Here is a 17,996-nt window from a genome sequence, read left to right as displayed (position 1 = left end):
TTTATTCAGACGCATTTTGTGATGTCGGGGCACGAAAATACCTTAAGCTAAGCCTGAAAGCAATGAAGTCATAAAAGAATCATCCATAACTTACAGTAAGCAACATTTATTAAAATAAAAGTATTCAGAACACAGAATAACATGTAACAAAAACAACTTGCAAACATATTTACATTCCCATATAACAGTTAAGAACATCACCATTATTGTATTACACATGCACGGAAGTGTTTGTTCGACTAGGTGCTGCTGGTTTAATTACGCACGACTCAAGTTAGAGAAGGGGTGCGTATTATACACAAGGTTTAGGTTTTTCAAAAATACAGCCCCCTAAAAATCCCCTACGTATTATACTGAAGGGCAGACTATACTCGAGGATTTACGGTAGGTTCAGTTCCTGGACCAGGTGGCATGTTGTGCTCTTGATCTAGGCCTTTCATTTCATGTTATTCCTGTCTATTCAGCTGAATTGAGTACCAGCTGACTGTTGGTGCAACCCTCTCTACTTTCACTGGTTTTTTTTTTTCATCATTGTTTTAATGTCCACTTTTCCATACTTACATGGGTCAGACAGAATTTGAGATGGATTTTCTATGGTCCAATGCCTTTCTTGTCACCAACCTTCATCTTTTTCCAAATAAGGTAATATTTCCCCATAACCAAACATATTTTCTTGGAATGTTAAAAATGACAGTGACACTTATTTACAACTACCACATGATGCCAAGGCAAGGAAAGAGAGAGATGGAGAGAGAGAGAGAGAGAGAGAGAGATTCATATGAAGGGCTTCTTTTAGTTTCTGTTTGTCAAATCCTCTCACAAGGCTTTGGTTGGCCTAGGTCTGTTGTAGAAGACACTTGTCCATGGTACCTCACAGTGGGACTGAACCCAAATCCATGTTGTTGGGAAGCAAACTTCTTACCACACTGCCACAGCTTGTGGATTATATGATGCGTCAAGGATGTTTGCTCACAAGTATTATAGGATCCTAAAATAGTTAGGGAAAGCTTGGTACTTACGACCAAGCTTGGTACCTACAACCAAGCTTGGTACTTACAACTAAGCTTGGTACTTACAACCAAGCTTGGTACCTACAACCAAGCTTGGTACCTACAACCAAGCTTGGTACCTACAACCAAGCTTGGTACCTACAGCCAAGCTGGGTACCTACAACCAAGCTTGGTACCTACAACCAAGTTATGGCACTGCTTTCATACCTTGTACTTTGGAATAGTTTTTGATTGTTTTTTGTGTAATATTTTGGTTAGAAGAGGTTGAGATGTCTACCAGAGTCACATTTTGATTTTGACAACTGGACAGGTTGTTTTGACAGTTTGGACAAATATGTCTCAGATTATCATAGCCAGGTCACTGTCATATTTAGATAAAGATATATCAAATACCATACAACATTAATTCTTGATTTATTAAAATTATCTCCACCTCTAGAGGCTGCATTATAGTTACCAAATGGAAATTTAAACCAGCTCCATTCAAGAAAGGCATATAATCTCAAGAGACAAGAATTTGCCGAAGTTGTCATGCTAGGACAGGCTTATGCCTGGGGATAAAAGGACAGTAGTGGGCATGTTTCTTACTCAATAACTGTTACCAGCATGATAATTATCTTACCTTATCTTCTGTAGCCAAAGGAATTGGACGTATACAAAACAGAGTAGTTTGCATAATTTAAGCAAAAATAAGCTAAGAGAAAAAGAGTGGCCAGTGGCATGTATTTGAACACAAATACAGGTATATCAAATACCATACAGCATAAATTCTTGATTTATTAAAATGATCTCCACCTCTAGAAGATGTCATAATTACATACAACAGGCTTCCACACAGTTTCACAAGGTATTGGTCATCTATAGTAAAGATACTTTCTCAGGGTGTCTACACTGGGACTGAACCTGAGACCATATGGTGTCAAAGTGAGCTACTGAACCACACAGCCTAAAAGAAAATTTTTGTTTTCTTCATGTTCATTTCTCATCCTAATTAATTTCTTTTTGCTTACTTCTAAGTAATTTTTCTTAACCTTATAATATTACTTTATAATAGTTCCCTATTTCCATCAAGCCCCTTCCTCTCTGTATGAAGGAGGGGTTTAGTTGATTACTGGTACTTATTTTATTGACCCTGAAATGATAAAAGGCCAAGTTGACAATGGCAGAATTTGAACTCAGAACATAAAGAGCATGAAGAGATGCTGCTGTATATTTCATCTGACACTAATAATTCTGCCAGCTCACTGCCTTCAACACTAGATTAACGATGATTACATTATTTTACTAAGTTTTATTATTATTATTTTCGAAATTGATTGAAGCAAAGGCTCTGTGTTTCAACAGAATAATAGAAGCAAAAGAGTTAAGGACGACTTCTCTCATCTTCTTGCCTTACAGTGATACAGTAGTTACTTTCTCTGTTGACATGTCATGGTTGATAAACTACTTTTAAATTATAGCTGCTGTATTTATTTGTAGTGTCTTCAACATCTAACAGTATGGCATACAATCAAATACTCTTCAGTAATCAATCGGCACCATGCTGAAATTTAATTTTGCTCCACTTCTTGCTGTTCTCAATTATTGTCCAGTCTACCAGGAGCTGCTCTTTATAACTTTGTATCTCTTTTCACCACCACTTTTTCCCTCAAGTAAGACATTTTTTTCATCAAAATGAGCCTGCAGCTTGATACAGTGTACAAATGTATACCATTGGCTTGATGTCTAATAAGTTAGTTCTTTAGTTCCAAGAATTGTCGGCGCTTTTGTATTTCAGAATCTGTAGTGTTTTCCTATTTTAGTAACCATTTTTCTTTTGTATTTTGCCTTTGTTATGTCCCCAGTATCTTTGGCAGATATTGGGGACAGATATTGAGCACCCACTACACTCTCAGAGTGGTTGGCGTTAGGAAGGGCATCCAGCTGCAGAAACCTTGCCAGATCAGATTGGAACCTGGTACAGCCTTCTGACTTGCCAGTCCTCAGTCAGACTGTCCAACCCATGCCAGCATGGAAAGCGGATGTTAAACAATGATGATGATGATGATGATGAAACAAATAAAATATTTCTTCAATAATGGTTGTGTGGTTAAAAAAAGCTTTTTTTTTGCAACCACATGGTTTCAGGTTCAGTCCCACTGCATGGCATCTTTGGTGTTTTCTACTATAGCCCTGGGCTAGCCAATGTCCTGTCAGTGAATTTATCTGCATAACAAGAGCATGCAGCTTGATATAGTGTACAAATGTATACCATTGGCTTGATTGCCAATAAGTTAGTTCTTTAGTTCCAAGAATTGTCGGTGCTTTTGTATTTCAGAATCAGTAGTGTTTTCCTATTTTAGTAACCATTTTTCTTTTGTATTTTGCCTTTGTCCTGTCCCCAATATCTTTGACCATTGTGGCTTTGTAGGTGTAGTCTCTTTTTGTTAGGAATGGTTCTCCACTGCTCATCCCTTTGAGAGAGAGCAGCAGTGATGAGTCAAATCAAGACTAAGTCTGGGTGTGTGGCAGCTGGAATGTACCCAATGAAAGTTCCTCTATAAAGAAGCAGTGTTGGGAATGTTCTTAATGAAAACTTAAGTGTCCTTAGAGGGTAGTTGTTGGTTCAAGTCAAGCTCAACAGGTATGGAAATGCTGTCAGCTGGGCCTGTCCTGAGATGTGGCCAGAATGGTGAAACCATTCTATATGCACTCACTCTGTCAAAACATGGTTGATCAGTGGGTTTATATAGCACTGAGTGCTCATTTAATGAACGTCTTGTCACATTCCTTTAAATAGGAAAGGCTGGCAATTTTCCACTGTCTGGTGGGGGTATGCAATGTTTTAGAGCTGCAGTTTTGTTGCTGCTTATTTAACATTGCTAATTTGATGTTGACTTATTTAACATCAGATATTTTAATGTCTCTCTCTTTCTCTCTCTCTCTCTCACACACACACACACACTCTGCAGCTGTATGTGTATATTTCTGTGTGCACATTCATATGTATGTATATGTGTGTTTGCTTTCAGTGTCAGAACATTACTGTCGCCAAAACAAGCTGATCATCCAGCCGGCCATGCCAAATTGTCAGTGTTGAGACAGAGCACCCAATCATCTCATTCCAGTCTGGTCACTCTGGTAAAAGTGGTTGAAGTGAAGATGATCAAAAGAACTGAAGGCAGAATTTTTTTCCAGTTTAATCAAATCCTTATTCACTAAAAGGTTTCTTTCCTTTATTACTTCTTTTCTTTTCATTTTGGCTTAGTGGTACTTAGTCAAGAGTTTATTTCTGTTAAGATCAGGCTCTGTCCATTCTGCTACCACTGCTGTTAGATAAATCAGCTCATTCAGTTTGTAGAGTTTGTAAGACAGTAAGCATATCAGGCAAAATACTTAGTGGCATTTCATCCATCTTTACGTTCTGAGTTCAGATCCTGCCCAGGTCGATATTGCTTTTCATCCTTATGGTGCTAATAAAATAAGTATCAGTTGAGCAGTGATGTCAATGTAATCAACTTAATGCCCCACCACCCACCCAGTCGATGGTCTTGTGTCAAAATTTGAAACTGATATTTGGCCAGTTTATTATCATGTACAGAATTTTTTACAGGACCCTATTATCTCTGTTATTGGAGGTGCAATGGCCTAGTGGTTAGGGCAGCAGACTCGCAGTCATAGGATCGCGGTTTCGATTCCCAGACTGGGCGTTGTGTTTATTGAACGAAAACACCTAAAGTTCCATAAGGCTCTGGCAGGGGATGGCAGCGATCCCTGCTGTACTCTTTCACCACAACTTTCTCTCACTCTTTCTTATGTTGGCCTGCTCACTTAGCCAGCGGGGTGGTGTCATTTGAAGGCTAAAACGATGCAAAGCGCATTGTGACCGGCGATGTGGAGCAACATCTGATAGCCTGGTCAGTCACATGATCACATGACTATCTCTGTTATATTTATTCTTTCTAGTGGGGACAAATGGATACATTGATCTTCGTTCATTGATTTTTATAATGTTTCAATTCTTTGTTTCTGTCAGGCTTTCAGAATGCTGAACCATGTGAAGTTGATACTTGATCACAAATGCAATCACCATTTTATGCCCATTTTTCGATACTTGCATGAGTTGGGTGTGTCCAATGCATTTATTAACATAAATTCACGTGGAATTTTGATAGGTTTAAATGTAGATCAGTACAGAAAGAAACACAGGAAACTGTTGAGGTTTTGATAAACAACGATTTATTCTTTTCATACACAACAAATAATAATTGTCATTACTATGAACAACAAAACATTGTGAGAGATTTCGTCCTTGGTGTAGTTGTAGAAGCAGTTAAAGTGTGGTTAGTTGCTTGCTGGCTACTTTCAGACTTGCAATGTTGTTCATTGCCTTTGTGTTGTCAGCCATCTCTGTTGAAAGCTCTCTGTCTAGTATTTGTGATCTACTGACTCTGTACTGCTTGATAAGCTCAGAATGAATCGCACTGAAAGACAAAAAAAAAAGGAGGTCATTGCCAGTACCGCCTGACTGGCCCTTGTGCCGGTGGCACGTAAAAAGCATCCACTATACTCTCAGAGTGGTTGGCGTTAGGAAGGGCATCCAGCTGTAGAAACTCTGCCAGATCAAGATTGGAGCCTGGTGCAGCCATCTGGTTTGCCAGCCCTCAGTCAAAATCGTCCAATTCATGCTAGCATGGAAAGCAGATGTTAAACGATGATGATGATGATGATGATTGTTGAAGCCTATTTGATGCAAAGTTGTGATTGGTCAAATTTTGTTGATCACATGGGCAATATTCTAGTGAATCATGATATCAGGTGATTGCTGAATATTCCTCCTACCGATCACTTTAAAACAAAGTTTGTATCACAGAACTAGGAGTGGTTTCAGGTGGATTAGTAGCCAATGTGTCATTTGATCTGAGAGGAATTAAAATTCATTAAAAAAATGTCATCTCAGCAACAGCATGATTTGAAACCAGAACTCTTTGAGTCACCAAACAACTCATCAAATTATTATCAAGTATAGTCCATCCGGCACTCAACTCCCCCTACAACCAAGCACTTTACCATTATCCCACCTTTTGACATTATCGGTCCAATAATATCATCAGTTAGTAAAATGACCATTTTATAGAACCAACCACTCCTAACCTCCCATTTATCCTTTTTACTGACCTTTTTTTTTGTTAGCATCATCATCCTGTTGTTGTTGTTGTTGTTGTTGTTCCTGGAGAGTATTTACAATGTAAAGTGATCTTTTAGTGTTTCTTGTTGTAATAGTGGTTGTTGTACTTCTCTCTTTCTCTCTCTCTCTCTCTTCCCTGCATCTCCCCACCTCTCTCTCTCTCCCCCACTCCCCAAACAGAGTCATTAAACTGACTTTTGGAGTGAAGCAAACAATTTGATGGTGTCTCTTTATGTGGAATAATTCTTGTGCTGTGTCGTGATGTGACATACACCTGATTACAATACTTGACTATTTCCAGCTATATTTCCTACATTTACTTTTGAAATTATCAGTATTTTTTTTTTGTTAATTTATTCGTTTATTTTTCCTTTTTTTTTTTTTTATTCTTTTACTTTATATCTCTTACATGTTGATGTGTTGGCTATTTACCCTATCCAGAATTTCTGTTAACATTACAAAAGTTTTATGCTGAATGTTTAAATCCATCACCCACCCCCACGCTTCACACCTCAAAGGGTCTTCCTATCAGCTCATCGAAGAGAAAGAGAGAATTAATATGGATGGGGGGGGGGGGAAGGTGCCACGCCAGTTCAAGCAACCAGATCTGCTTAATGCTTGTTACTTGAAACTGGTGAACTTTATTGTGATGTTGCTAGATGTAAAACCAAGTTTTTTGCTGTTGTTGTCGTTGGACAGTTTAGGCACCTGATGACTACCTCAGATGCAGTAGGCTATATATTTCACCCTCTGTATACATGTCATGTTGAATGGCAGCAGTTTAACTATGTCGAGGTAAATTCAAGAACATTTGTACTATCTCAAGCTCAAATGTCCTATCTCCTTGTACTCCTGTTACAACATGTCCTCATTGCTGTAGATCAGGGGTTCTCAACTATTTTTTTATCTATAGACCCTTTGATTACTATTTTATTCTGGTGGACCCATATAGCCATTTAATGTATGTTTAAAATCAAGTTTTATAGAAACTTCTTTCGAAATTCTTATTTTGTTTTTCACACATTAACTCAGGTAGGTTGGACTCTGTAAAATGTTAAAGAAAGAAAACTCATCATCATCATCATCATCATCGTTTACCGTCCGTTTTCCATGCACCAGGCTCCAGTCTGATCTGGCAGTGTTTCTACAGCTGGATGCCCTTCCTAATGCCAACCACTCCGTGAGTGTAGTAGGTGCTTTTTACATGCCACCGGCACAGGTGCCAGGGGAGGCTGGCAGCGGCCTCGATTGGTTGGTGCTTTTTACGTGCCACCAGTATGGAAGCCAGTCAAGGCGGCGGCGCTGGCATCGTCCACATTCTGATAGTGCTTTTTATGTGTAGAAACCATGCTAAATCAGACACGAGAGCATTATGTGGTCCTCACACCTGTCAGATCCTGTTGGCATAGAGACATCGATGTTAAATAAGGATGACGATGACAATGATGACAGCAGTGGTGGCAATTGTTGTTGTTGTTGTTGGTGGTGGTGGTGGTGGTGGTGGTGGTGATGGTGTGTGTGTGTGTGGGAGTGATGGTGGGGGAATTCAAACACGTTTGACAACCTTTGGTGAATAAGAGACATTTTGTCACAGCCATTTTGGTAGCACCTTTTTGGAATTGTTGATATGATGCTGATTTATTTGTCATCAGATATTTTCATGTTTCACTCATTTTATAGCTTCTCTCATTGTCGTCATTGTCATCGTAATCATTGTTGTGTCATCGTAGTCATCGTTGTGTCGTTGTCATCATTGTCGTGTCTTCGTCATCGTTGTGTCGTCATCATCGTTGTCGTGTCTTCGTCATCGTTGTGTCGTCGTGTCGTCGTCATCGTTGTGTCGTCGTCATTGTTGTGTCGTCGTCATTGTTGTGCCGTTGTCGTTCTCCTCCTCCTCCTCCTCCTCTGTGTGTTTATGGTGTTTATGTGTGTGAGAATTCCCATGTCAACCGTGTTCAGTTAAGAAATTATAATCTCTCTCTCTCTCTCTCCTGCTCTCTCTTTCTCCCCATCTCTTTTTCTTTCTGTGTATATTTCTTTGTGCATGAGTGTGTGTTTGCATTTAGTGCCAAAAAACCACTGTCACTGAAGCAGATTCTACATCCAGTCTGCCATGCCAAGTCGCCAGCATCCAAACAGCTGCTCCCAATTGTCTCATTTCACTCCGTGGTATTTAGTTGCATTACATTATGCTGAAGCTCACTTTGATTTTTATCCTCATGAGATCGATAAAATAAATATCAGACACAAAAAAATCTGAGGCTAATATTACAATAAAACGAAATAATAAAATAAAACTCCAGAAGGCAGTAATCCAGCATGGCTGCAGTCCGAGCATGTCTGAAACCTATCGAAGAGAGAAAAAGAACACAGAAAAAAAAAAAAAAAATCCACCAAATCAATCAAGGAAATTGTTAGGACTGCCATTAATTGTACCTTCTTAAAACCTGTTTGACTGCTTTTCTGAAACAAATTCTGTAAAATGTTTCAGATGCCATGTGAACAGATCTTGTTAAAACAAGTCAGAAACAAGATTGGGTTATAGTTTAATTAAGTAGAATAATATGGAATACTATTACCAATACCGTAGATACCAAAGTGTTTAGTATGTTAAACCATACATAGTGTTTATAAAGATTATTTATAAGTTCAGAATGCATTTAGCATTTATGTAGAATATATTATTAATGTTGTTTCCTTCCTTGCGTGATTGATTGGCTAATGACTTGATTATTTGTCTGTTTACCTTCTCTGCTATTTCAGAAAGTACAATTTGCAGGATTTATTTATTTATTTATTTATTTATTACATCATTTTTATTTTTATTCTTTTGTTTATTGATTACTAAGCAAAATAAAAAAAAGACATTTTGCTTTTAGTTTTCATTTGTGAAATGTTATTAATTGTTAATTTTCCAGTTCATGAACATTTTAGGGTCTCTTTTATTCCTTTACTTGTTTCAGTCATTTGACTGCAGCCATGCTGGAGCACCGCCTTTAGTTGAGCAAATCGACCCCAGGACTTATTCTTTGTAAGCCTAGTACTTATTCTATCGGTCTCTTTTGCTGAACCGCTAAGTTACGGGGATGTAAACACACCAGCATTGGTTGTCAAGCGATGTTGGGGGGGACAAACACAGACACACAAGCATATACACCCACATACACACACACACACACATATATATATATATATACGACAGGCTTGACAGGCTTCTTTCAGTTTCTGTCTACCAAATCCACTCACAAGACACTTGCCCAAGTTGCCACGCAGTGGGACTGAACCTAGAACCATGTGGTTCGTAAGCAAGATACTTACCACACAGCCACTCCTACACCTACAATATATATATATATATATATATATATATATATATAGATCAATAAATGGTGGGGTTGTGTTGACCGCACGTGGAGAAATGATAAGTAAGGAAAATTTTTTTTAAAAATGCAGAATGCTCAAATGAAAGAAAATTTTAATAAAATGAGAAAATGATAAAATATATAAATATATATTTATTCAACCGGTTTTCGTCATTGTATGACTTGTCAAGAATATTTATGTTTTAAGAAGTTATTTTAAAAATTAGAAAGGGGAAAAAAAGAAAATTGCATTGTTTTTTGTAAAAGAATAATGATAAAAATGTACAAAAATTAAAAAAATAAGTTCTCCGATACATTGTGAGTTCGTTGTGTATCTTGAGTTTTATGGTTGTTTACCAAAAAATTACCTTGAGGTGTTAAGATCCAAAGGGATTAAGAGCATGTGATGTGTTGTGTTGTTAAATTCAGCATGTTGCAGGACAGGAAGTAGTAGTAATTGTGGTCCTGGTTCTTCAGTTCCTGTGTTGTGGGTAAGGGGAGACAACTCTTTTGAGTTCTTCAATAAAACCCAAATTATAAAACTATCATTTTAGCTTCATTTGCATTATCTTTTTTATATAATTGCTTGTTAACTTAACTTTCAGATTTTAACACTTTATTTATATTTTTTCTAATAATATAAATCTGCATAGACAATTGCATTTCAAATTGTCATATCATTTATAATAAAAATGATAGTAATAACAACAATAGTAAAAATGATATTTAAAGAATATAAGTTTTAGCTTGAAGTGATGAATGCATGGTATCTTTATATATTTGTGTTAGTCCATCCATGAAGAGTGAGGTAGAGAAAGAAGTTTGATCAACGAGGAGTTTGCATATTAAGTTGTGTTTGGAATTTTTCAATAAGAGATTCTCCTTGTTAATTCTCTCCTGTGTGGTGATCCCGTCTTTACATTGGTAGAAGGGGAATATATAGAATTTGGGGTTTAAGTCTTTAGCACATGAGTCTAAGTGGTCACTCAGTGGAATTTGTCGGTATTCCGGAGATTTATTTGTTCTTTATGCACCGTTACTCGTTTACATAACGGGAGACTCGTTTGTCCAACATAATTATGTTGGCAACCAGCGCATGTGAGAACGTAGATAAGGTTCTCGGAGGAACAGGTGAAGTTAGTCTTGATTTTAAACTTCGTACCTTGTTTGAAGGTAAATTCAGAGCCTTCAAGTAGAAAGGGGCAGGTACCACAGTTTGAGCATGCACATTTTTTTACTGTTGGGGGTGGATGTGGTGTGTGAAGTTTGGCATTTGTCAAGAGTTTTTTTAAAGATTTGTGTTGCCTTTTGCATTTGAGGATTTTGTGTGTATTTATACACACAACATTATAAATACACACAAAATCCTCAAATGCAAAAGGCAACACAAATCTTTAAAAAAACTCTTGACAAATGCCAAACTTCACACAACACAGGAACTGAAGAACCAGGACCACAATTACTACTACTTCCTGTCCTGCAACATGCTGAATTTAACAACACAACACATCACATGCTCTTAATCCCTTTGGATCTTAACACCTCAAGGTAATTTTTGGTAAACAACCATAAAACTCAAGAAACACAACGAACTCACAATGTATCGGAGAACTTATTTTTTAATTTTTGTACATTTTTATCATTATTCTTTTACAAAAAAACAATGCAATTTTCTTTTTTCCCCTTTCTAATTTTTAAAATAACTTCTTAAAACATAAATATTCTTGACAAGTCATACAATGACGAAAACCGGTTGAATAAATATATATTTATATATTTTATCATTTTCTCATTTTATTAAAATTTTCTTTCATTTGAGCATTCTGCATTTTTAAAAAAAATTTTCCTTACTTATATATATATATATATATATATATATATATATATATATATTGATTACTAACTAGATTCTCTGAATTAGAAGCTGTGTAGTGTCCTGACATTAAAAAAAAAGAAAAATACTTTTATTTCAGTACACCCTATGGGCTTTCCCCATAAAAGCATCACCCATGGGGACTGCCCATCCTGCTCCCATCCCCATCTACACCATTGTGTTTAATCCTTTAACATTCAGCTTCTCTGTCAAATGTAAGGCTTATTTATTCCCATTCATATCAATTAGTCATGCATTACCTTGTAGTATTGAGATTTCAATGACATGATTGTTTATTTTAAGAATAATATTGTAGGGTAAGTGTGAGAGGCCAGACCTGACCACTTTCAAGATAATGGCTGGATATGGTCAGTTTAAATGCTAAAGGGTTAAATCTAGATCAACCCTGATTATGCAGAAAACCAAACTGCATCTCACCTTAACTAACTCTCTTCCTAATTAGCTGAGCTATGACCTACTCAAACTTTCATCACCTGGTCCAGCAATTTCATACCTAAGCAAAAACAAAACAAAACATAAATGGAATGGTCATGGCTGGAATGCTTTTGGTCATAAGATGGCTAGTTCAAAATTAACATGATTAGCATTAAGTATTGGGTTGTCCGGAAAGTTCGTGCCGATTTATAGTAGCTTACCTTTCGACTTACCCTCCCAGGCACCTCAATTGTGGGAAGAGGGTATTTTCAAGTTAAAGGAAAGATGGAGACGCATTGTGTAACAAAATGGTTCATATTTGGTTGATTAAAAATGTAATGACAAGTATTTATTGAAGTATTTATTGACCATTTGTTTTCCTTTAAAAATCGGCATGAACTTTCCGGACAACCCAATAATAAAACTATCAAGAGAACACTCTCCATGTTTTCATTCTATTTTAAGTTGGTGGTAATGGGTATTAGTTGTGTTGTTGGTGATGATGATGATGATGATAGTGGTAGTTGTGATGGTGGTGATTGTGGGGATGGTGGTGATGGTAGTGATGATTGTGGTAATAGTGGTAGTGGTGGTAGTGGTACTGGTGCTGGCAATGATGGTTGTGGTGGTGATTGTGGGATTGTGGGGATGGTGGTGGTGGTAGTGATGATTGTGGTAATAGTGGTAGTGGTGGTAGTGGTACTGGTGCTGGCAATGATGGTTGTGGTTGTGGTTGTGATTGTGGTGATGGCCGGCAAGGGGGGAGAACTAACAAAAGATCCATTTTATTCCGGGACAGTATCACTTTTTTCTTATGTTGGCCACAAAGGAGAGCAGTGATTGGCGAAACTGAAGTGTATCAGATGTTTAAAACTTTTCTATACCACTGATACCACCACCACCACCATCATCCCTGCTACTACTATCACTGCCACCACCACCACCATCGTCATCCCTGCTACTACTACCACTGTCACCACCACCACCATCCCTGCTACTACTACCACTGCCACCACCACCACCATCCCTGCTACTACTACCACTGCCACCACCACCATCATCCCTGCTACTACTACCACTGCCACCACCACCACCATCATCCCTGCTACTACTACCACTGCCACTGCCACTACCACCACCACTTCTACCACCCTTGCCACAAATAACTGTTTAAATTTTGCCTTAAGTCACACTCTGCTATCTCATATAAGTGCAAGAAAATATAGTCCTATGGTGATTATTTAGGGCGGTGAGCTGGAAGAATCGTTAGCATGCCAGGCGAAATGCTTAGTGGTATTTCATCTGCCGCTATGTTCTGAGTTCAAATTCTGCCGAGGACGACTTTGCCTTTCATCCTTTCAGGGTCAATAAATTAAGTACCAGTTACGCGCTGGGGTCGATGTAATCGACTTAATCCGTTTGTCTGTCTTTGTTTGTCCCCTCTGTGTGTAGCCCCTTGTGGGCAGTAACGAAATAGGTGTTTCTTCTGCCGTTACGCTTTGAGTTCAAATTCCGCCGAGGTCGACTTTGCCTTTCATCCTTTCGGGGTCAATAAATTAAGTACCAGTTATGCACTGGGGTCGATGTAATCGACTTAATCCATTTGTCTGTCCTTGTTTGTCCCCTCTATGTCTAGCCCCTTGTGGGCAATAAAGAAATAAGAAAATATAGTCCTACATTTGCCTAAAAAAGACAGAATGGGCATGGTTGGGATGCCTTTTGTCACAGGTCTTCTCAGTCATGTTTGACCTGGAGCTAAATAACAACAGCAGTACTATCACTACTACCACCACTTCGAACAACAACAACAGCAACAGCTTTTTTTTTTATTTGTTGAATCTGAAAGAAGGGACTGAGCCCATGATCTTTACAGGTTCTCCAAGACTGGTGAGCGTGATGCTATAAATGTCCTATTTAAACTGTTGTCAGCTCATGCTGGAAAGAAATGAGCAAGGACAATATTCCAGAGGGATGGTGTTGTGAGAAAGGACTGGGTATAATGGTTAGTGCAGGGTCAAGGGTTTTATTAGATGTACCAAGAGTGAGGAGAAGTAGAAACACTAGTGAATGAATAAGGCCTGATCAGTGGAGGTATGAGACCAGCCAGCTCTAAGGAATAGAGCTCATTATAGTAATGGTGGAAGCACTCTGTCGCTTACGACGATGAGGGTTCCGGTTGATCCGACCAACGGAACAGCCTGCTCGTGAAATTAACGTGTAAGTGGCTGAGCACTCCACAGACACGTGGACCCTTAACGTAGTTCTCGGGGATATTCAGCGTGACACAGAGAGTGACAAGGCCAGCCCTTTGAAATACAGGTACAACAGAAACAGGAAGAAAGAGTGAGAGAAAGTTGTGGTGAAAGAGTACAGCAGGGATCACCACCATCCTCTGCCGGAGCCTCGTGGAGCTTTTAGGTGTTTTCGCTCAATAAACACTCACAACACCCGGTCTGGGAATCGAAACCGCGATCCTACGACCGCGAGTCCGCTGCCCTAACCACTGGGCCATTGTGCCTCCACCATTATAGTAATGATAGAAAAGATGGAGAGAGAGAGAAAACAGCATTCTTGTAGGCCAGAGGCTGGCATGTGTCCATTAGCGATGGAATGCTAATCAGCTTAATGTAGTTCAGGATATCTGTGTGCATACTAACAGCACTGATTCAGATGTGGGAGCAAAACTCTATTGTGGACCTTGTTTGAGCCTTACAGAATGTCAGAGTGACATACAAACAAGGGTGGGTCACCAGTGCTCTGTGTAAGTAATTCTGAGGCCACTGAAGAGAAAGAGAGATTCAAGTTGTTGAAGAACATCATTGGTAGTAGCTGTCTCCGTTACCTTGGTGATGTTAGGAGTGAGAGCAATGGGATCCTAGTTAGCAGGGTTGGAGTGTTTGTTCTTCGAAATGGAATATGCTTGAGTGCACTTCCAAATATCAGGGTATATCCCGGCAGAGAGTGAAATATTACAGAGTTTAGGAGCAAGTTCTAGAGTGGATTGTTTTAGTGCAAGAGAAGGGGCATTATCAGGATCAGGAACCTTGGTTGAAGCAGCTGGAACTATTTCTGCACTTGCTGTGTGTGTGAGCAGGATGAAAAGCCTTTTGAGGTAGAAAGGGGATGATTTGGAGGGGATTGACCAAGGGTTTGTAGTGTGGGGTTAAATGCAAAATGGGCAGCAAAGGTAGTGGGGAGGGGCTTTCTCTATGGAGGCACAGCTTACAGAACCATCATTATTTAGAAGAGGAAGAAAGTTGATTTCACAAAGTTGGTGGAAATCCTTTGGCAAGTGACCAAAAGGGTAATCTGTAGTTTTGGAGGGGAGATGGTTTGAGGGTTATGCAATGCATGAAGTTAGGGTTAGGGTTCAAGAAAGGGATTTTACAGGGGTTACACTCCTTGGTGAATTCCAAGTTTTGGGGAGTAGATGAGATTGTGTAGGTCTTATAGGCCTTGTTTTCGAGTTTTTTTTTTGTTTCTTGCCCGAACAACTACAATGCAACTATGAGTAAACCAGTTGGGGGACTTGGGACTTCTGGTTTTTGCTTTGTTGGGTGGTTAATACAAAGCAATATGCTTAAAATATGGTTTTAGTTACCCATTTAGCTGTTTCTGAAGAATCAGGAATGAAACACATTTGCTGCTATGGATAAGTGGCATAAAACTAGCAGAACTCTGACCTGTCAGATGACTTGAAGTGCCATAGAGTCTGAAAGAATGGGAATGATGAGTGGCAAATGGTACTGTGTGAAGCAGTTGTGAGGCAGTAACTGGATGATCCAATAGGTGCAGAGAGGCTTATGGTTAAATAGAAGTTAGGCCTAGAAGTGTGAAAGAGATCAAGAGTGTTTAAGGTATTTGTGTAAACAGTCTGGTATGTGATTGGGGGATGAAACAAGTTGGTTGCTTAGAACTGATTACCTGTTCATTTTTTTGTAATCACCTTCATTTTTTTTTGTAATCACCTTCATTTTTTTGTAATCACCTTCATTTTTTTGTAATCACTTGCTCATTTTTCTGTAATTTTTTCCAGTGAAATTCCGTCAAAATCTGAAACCATAATGCAGGATACACATTTGCCTGTGAAGAACCTTGTCTTTAAAGATATTGTTGTTGAAATTAAGAAGAAAGCAATTTTACAGAATGTCTGGGGCAGAATAACATCTGGTGAGCTAATGGCTGTGGTGGGACCAAGTGGTAAGTTGACTAAGATAAAGGAATACTCAAGAATTTCAAGTAACTAAGCATTACCAATATCAAAACAAAAGATGAAAGAACTGTAAGGAAAAATCTTCATTGATAACCTTAAATTCTTTTTTCCTTTAACAACTCAAGTTGCTGATACTTTTTACAAGGAAATGTTACTGTATTGTGAAAATTCCATAATAGGTTTAGTTAAGTATTACATTTTAATTTACTTTTAAGTTTTAACATTGTGTTATGTTTTAATAGTTATTAATTTTTCACTGGTGATTTAGTGTTAATCTTCAGTCCTAGTATTAAATTTTAATCTACTAAATCTTAACTATGTGTTACAAATGCACTCACACACACACAGATATATGACAGGCTTCTTTCAGTTTCTGTCTTCCAAATGCACTCACAAAGCTTTGGTCATCCCAAGACTTTGGTTGGCTGAATTCTTTGATTGGCCTAAGGCTATAGTAGAAGACACTTGTCCAAGGTGCCACTCATTGGGACTGAACCGGGAGCCATGTGGTTGGAAAGCAAGCTTCTTACAACACAGTGATGTCTGTGCCTGTTGTTGACCTATTTTTACATGTGTTCTAAACATGACCTTGAAATTAATAAAAATGATTTAATCATTTTTAAAAATTTTACCTCATTCTCTAAAGTGTTCTAATTTCTATCTCAATTACCATAAGGTTTTACATAGGGGTTTACAACTCTCATCACAATTTCAGCAACTATGGCAAATTCTATGCTGATGAGGTGTAATAAGACCAGAACATGTCTGGGGGTGTTGTCTCTTGTACTTGTCAAATTAAGAAAAATAATATTAGTTAGTGACTGATATTGTCTTTTTCTCAACGTGTAATTATTTCTAATTAGTTTTGTAGTGCTCTTCTCATTAAATATATTGACACTAACTTATGTATTAATTTGTTTGATTCAACAAAATATAAAATAAATATATTCCACTCTGTTCATCACAGCTGAGTGGTCAAGAGTAGCAAAGGACATCTATCCAACTGTAAAAATGGATCTTTTCGGTTTGAACAGCAGTTTTTTCTAGCAATGTCATATGAAATTGTCACCCATAATTATGACCCTAGTATCGATCTTTTGCATTTCAATCTGTTTTAGGGTTAGGGTTAGGGGTGGGGGGAAAGGTATCTTTTTTTTCTTCACAAATGTAAATAAACCCAATCTGTTTCTTAAACGAGGGACATATTCATACGGCACAGAATGTTTATAACCTCAATACATGTCATTGATTGATTGAAATTGCAGAAATTAAAGAAAAAAAAACAACAAATATCTTACAAACTATAGAATTTTCTCAATAAAGCCAAGTGAAAAAGATGTTTTATAAACACATTCTATCAGTATACGAAGTTTAAAATTTTTTAGTTACCTAGAAATTATGTTAAAAACTGCCGTTCAAACTGAAAAGAGCCGTAAAAACAATTATTTCAGCAAAAATACATTACTTCCAAATAATATATGCAATTAAGTGGAATTTCTCTCTTAGTTTTTGTGTGTTTTTATAATATCTGTTTAACAGGATCTGGCAAAACTACTCTTCTGAATGTGATCTCTGGTCGACAACACATCAAACAAGGATCCATAACAGTAAATGGCCAGAAACTGAACAAAGCATTGAGCCGTCGGATGAGTTATGTACTACAACAGGATATATTACCGTCCAAATTAACTCTCAGAGAAGTACTTCATGTAAGTATACTCTACAATGTCTTTATTGTGAACCAGTTTTTATACAGATCTTGAAGGATTGTCTTAATTATTTATTTTCAGCTGAAGCGAAATAATGACAAACTACATCTGGGTTTGGCAAGTTTTCATAGGGACGTTGTGAAAGCTCTATGATTTGGAACTCAAATATATTCAACTCCACTGTCATGTAATGACTGTTGTGTGCCCACTACCATCATTCCCACATT

At 37.9% G+C, this 17,996-nt stretch overlaps 2 protein-coding genes across 3 annotated transcripts in view; one reads left to right on the top strand and one right to left on the bottom strand.

Annotated features, from left to right (window-relative positions):
- Positions 1-5,216: 5,216 nt before the first annotated feature.
- LOC118762878 overlaps positions 5,217-17,996 on the bottom strand; it is an 84,323-nt gene continuing 71,543 nt past the window's right edge. For both annotated transcript variants that reach the window (XR_004998624.1, XM_036501775.1), the window contains one exon: positions 5,217-5,473. Coding sequence is in view for 1 of the 2 variants with exons in the window: in XM_036501775.1 (XP_036357668.1) it covers positions 5,323-5,473 (151 nt within the window). In the remaining variant the exon portion in view is untranslated. The remainder of the gene's footprint in view (positions 5,474-17,996) is intronic.
- Positions 15,879-17,996, top strand: part of LOC115210647 (ABC transporter G family member 14) — a 36,338-nt gene continuing 34,220 nt past the window's right edge. Inside the window, exons 1-2 of the mRNA XM_029779301.2 lie at positions 15,879-16,047; positions 17,600-17,769. Of these exons, the coding sequence (XP_029635161.1) occupies positions 15,912-16,047; positions 17,600-17,769 (306 nt within the window). The 5' untranslated portion in view covers positions 15,879-15,911. The remainder of the gene's footprint in view (positions 16,048-17,599; positions 17,770-17,996) is intronic.

This window comes from Octopus sinensis, linkage group LG4, assembly GCF_006345805.1.
Source record: "Octopus sinensis linkage group LG4, ASM634580v1, whole genome shotgun sequence".
In the NCBI taxonomy this organism is placed as follows: Eukaryota; Metazoa; Mollusca; class Cephalopoda; order Octopoda; family Octopodidae; genus Octopus; species Octopus sinensis.
The sequence above is the reverse complement of the archived record's forward strand: the minus strand, read 5'-3'. Positions and strand labels throughout refer to the sequence as shown.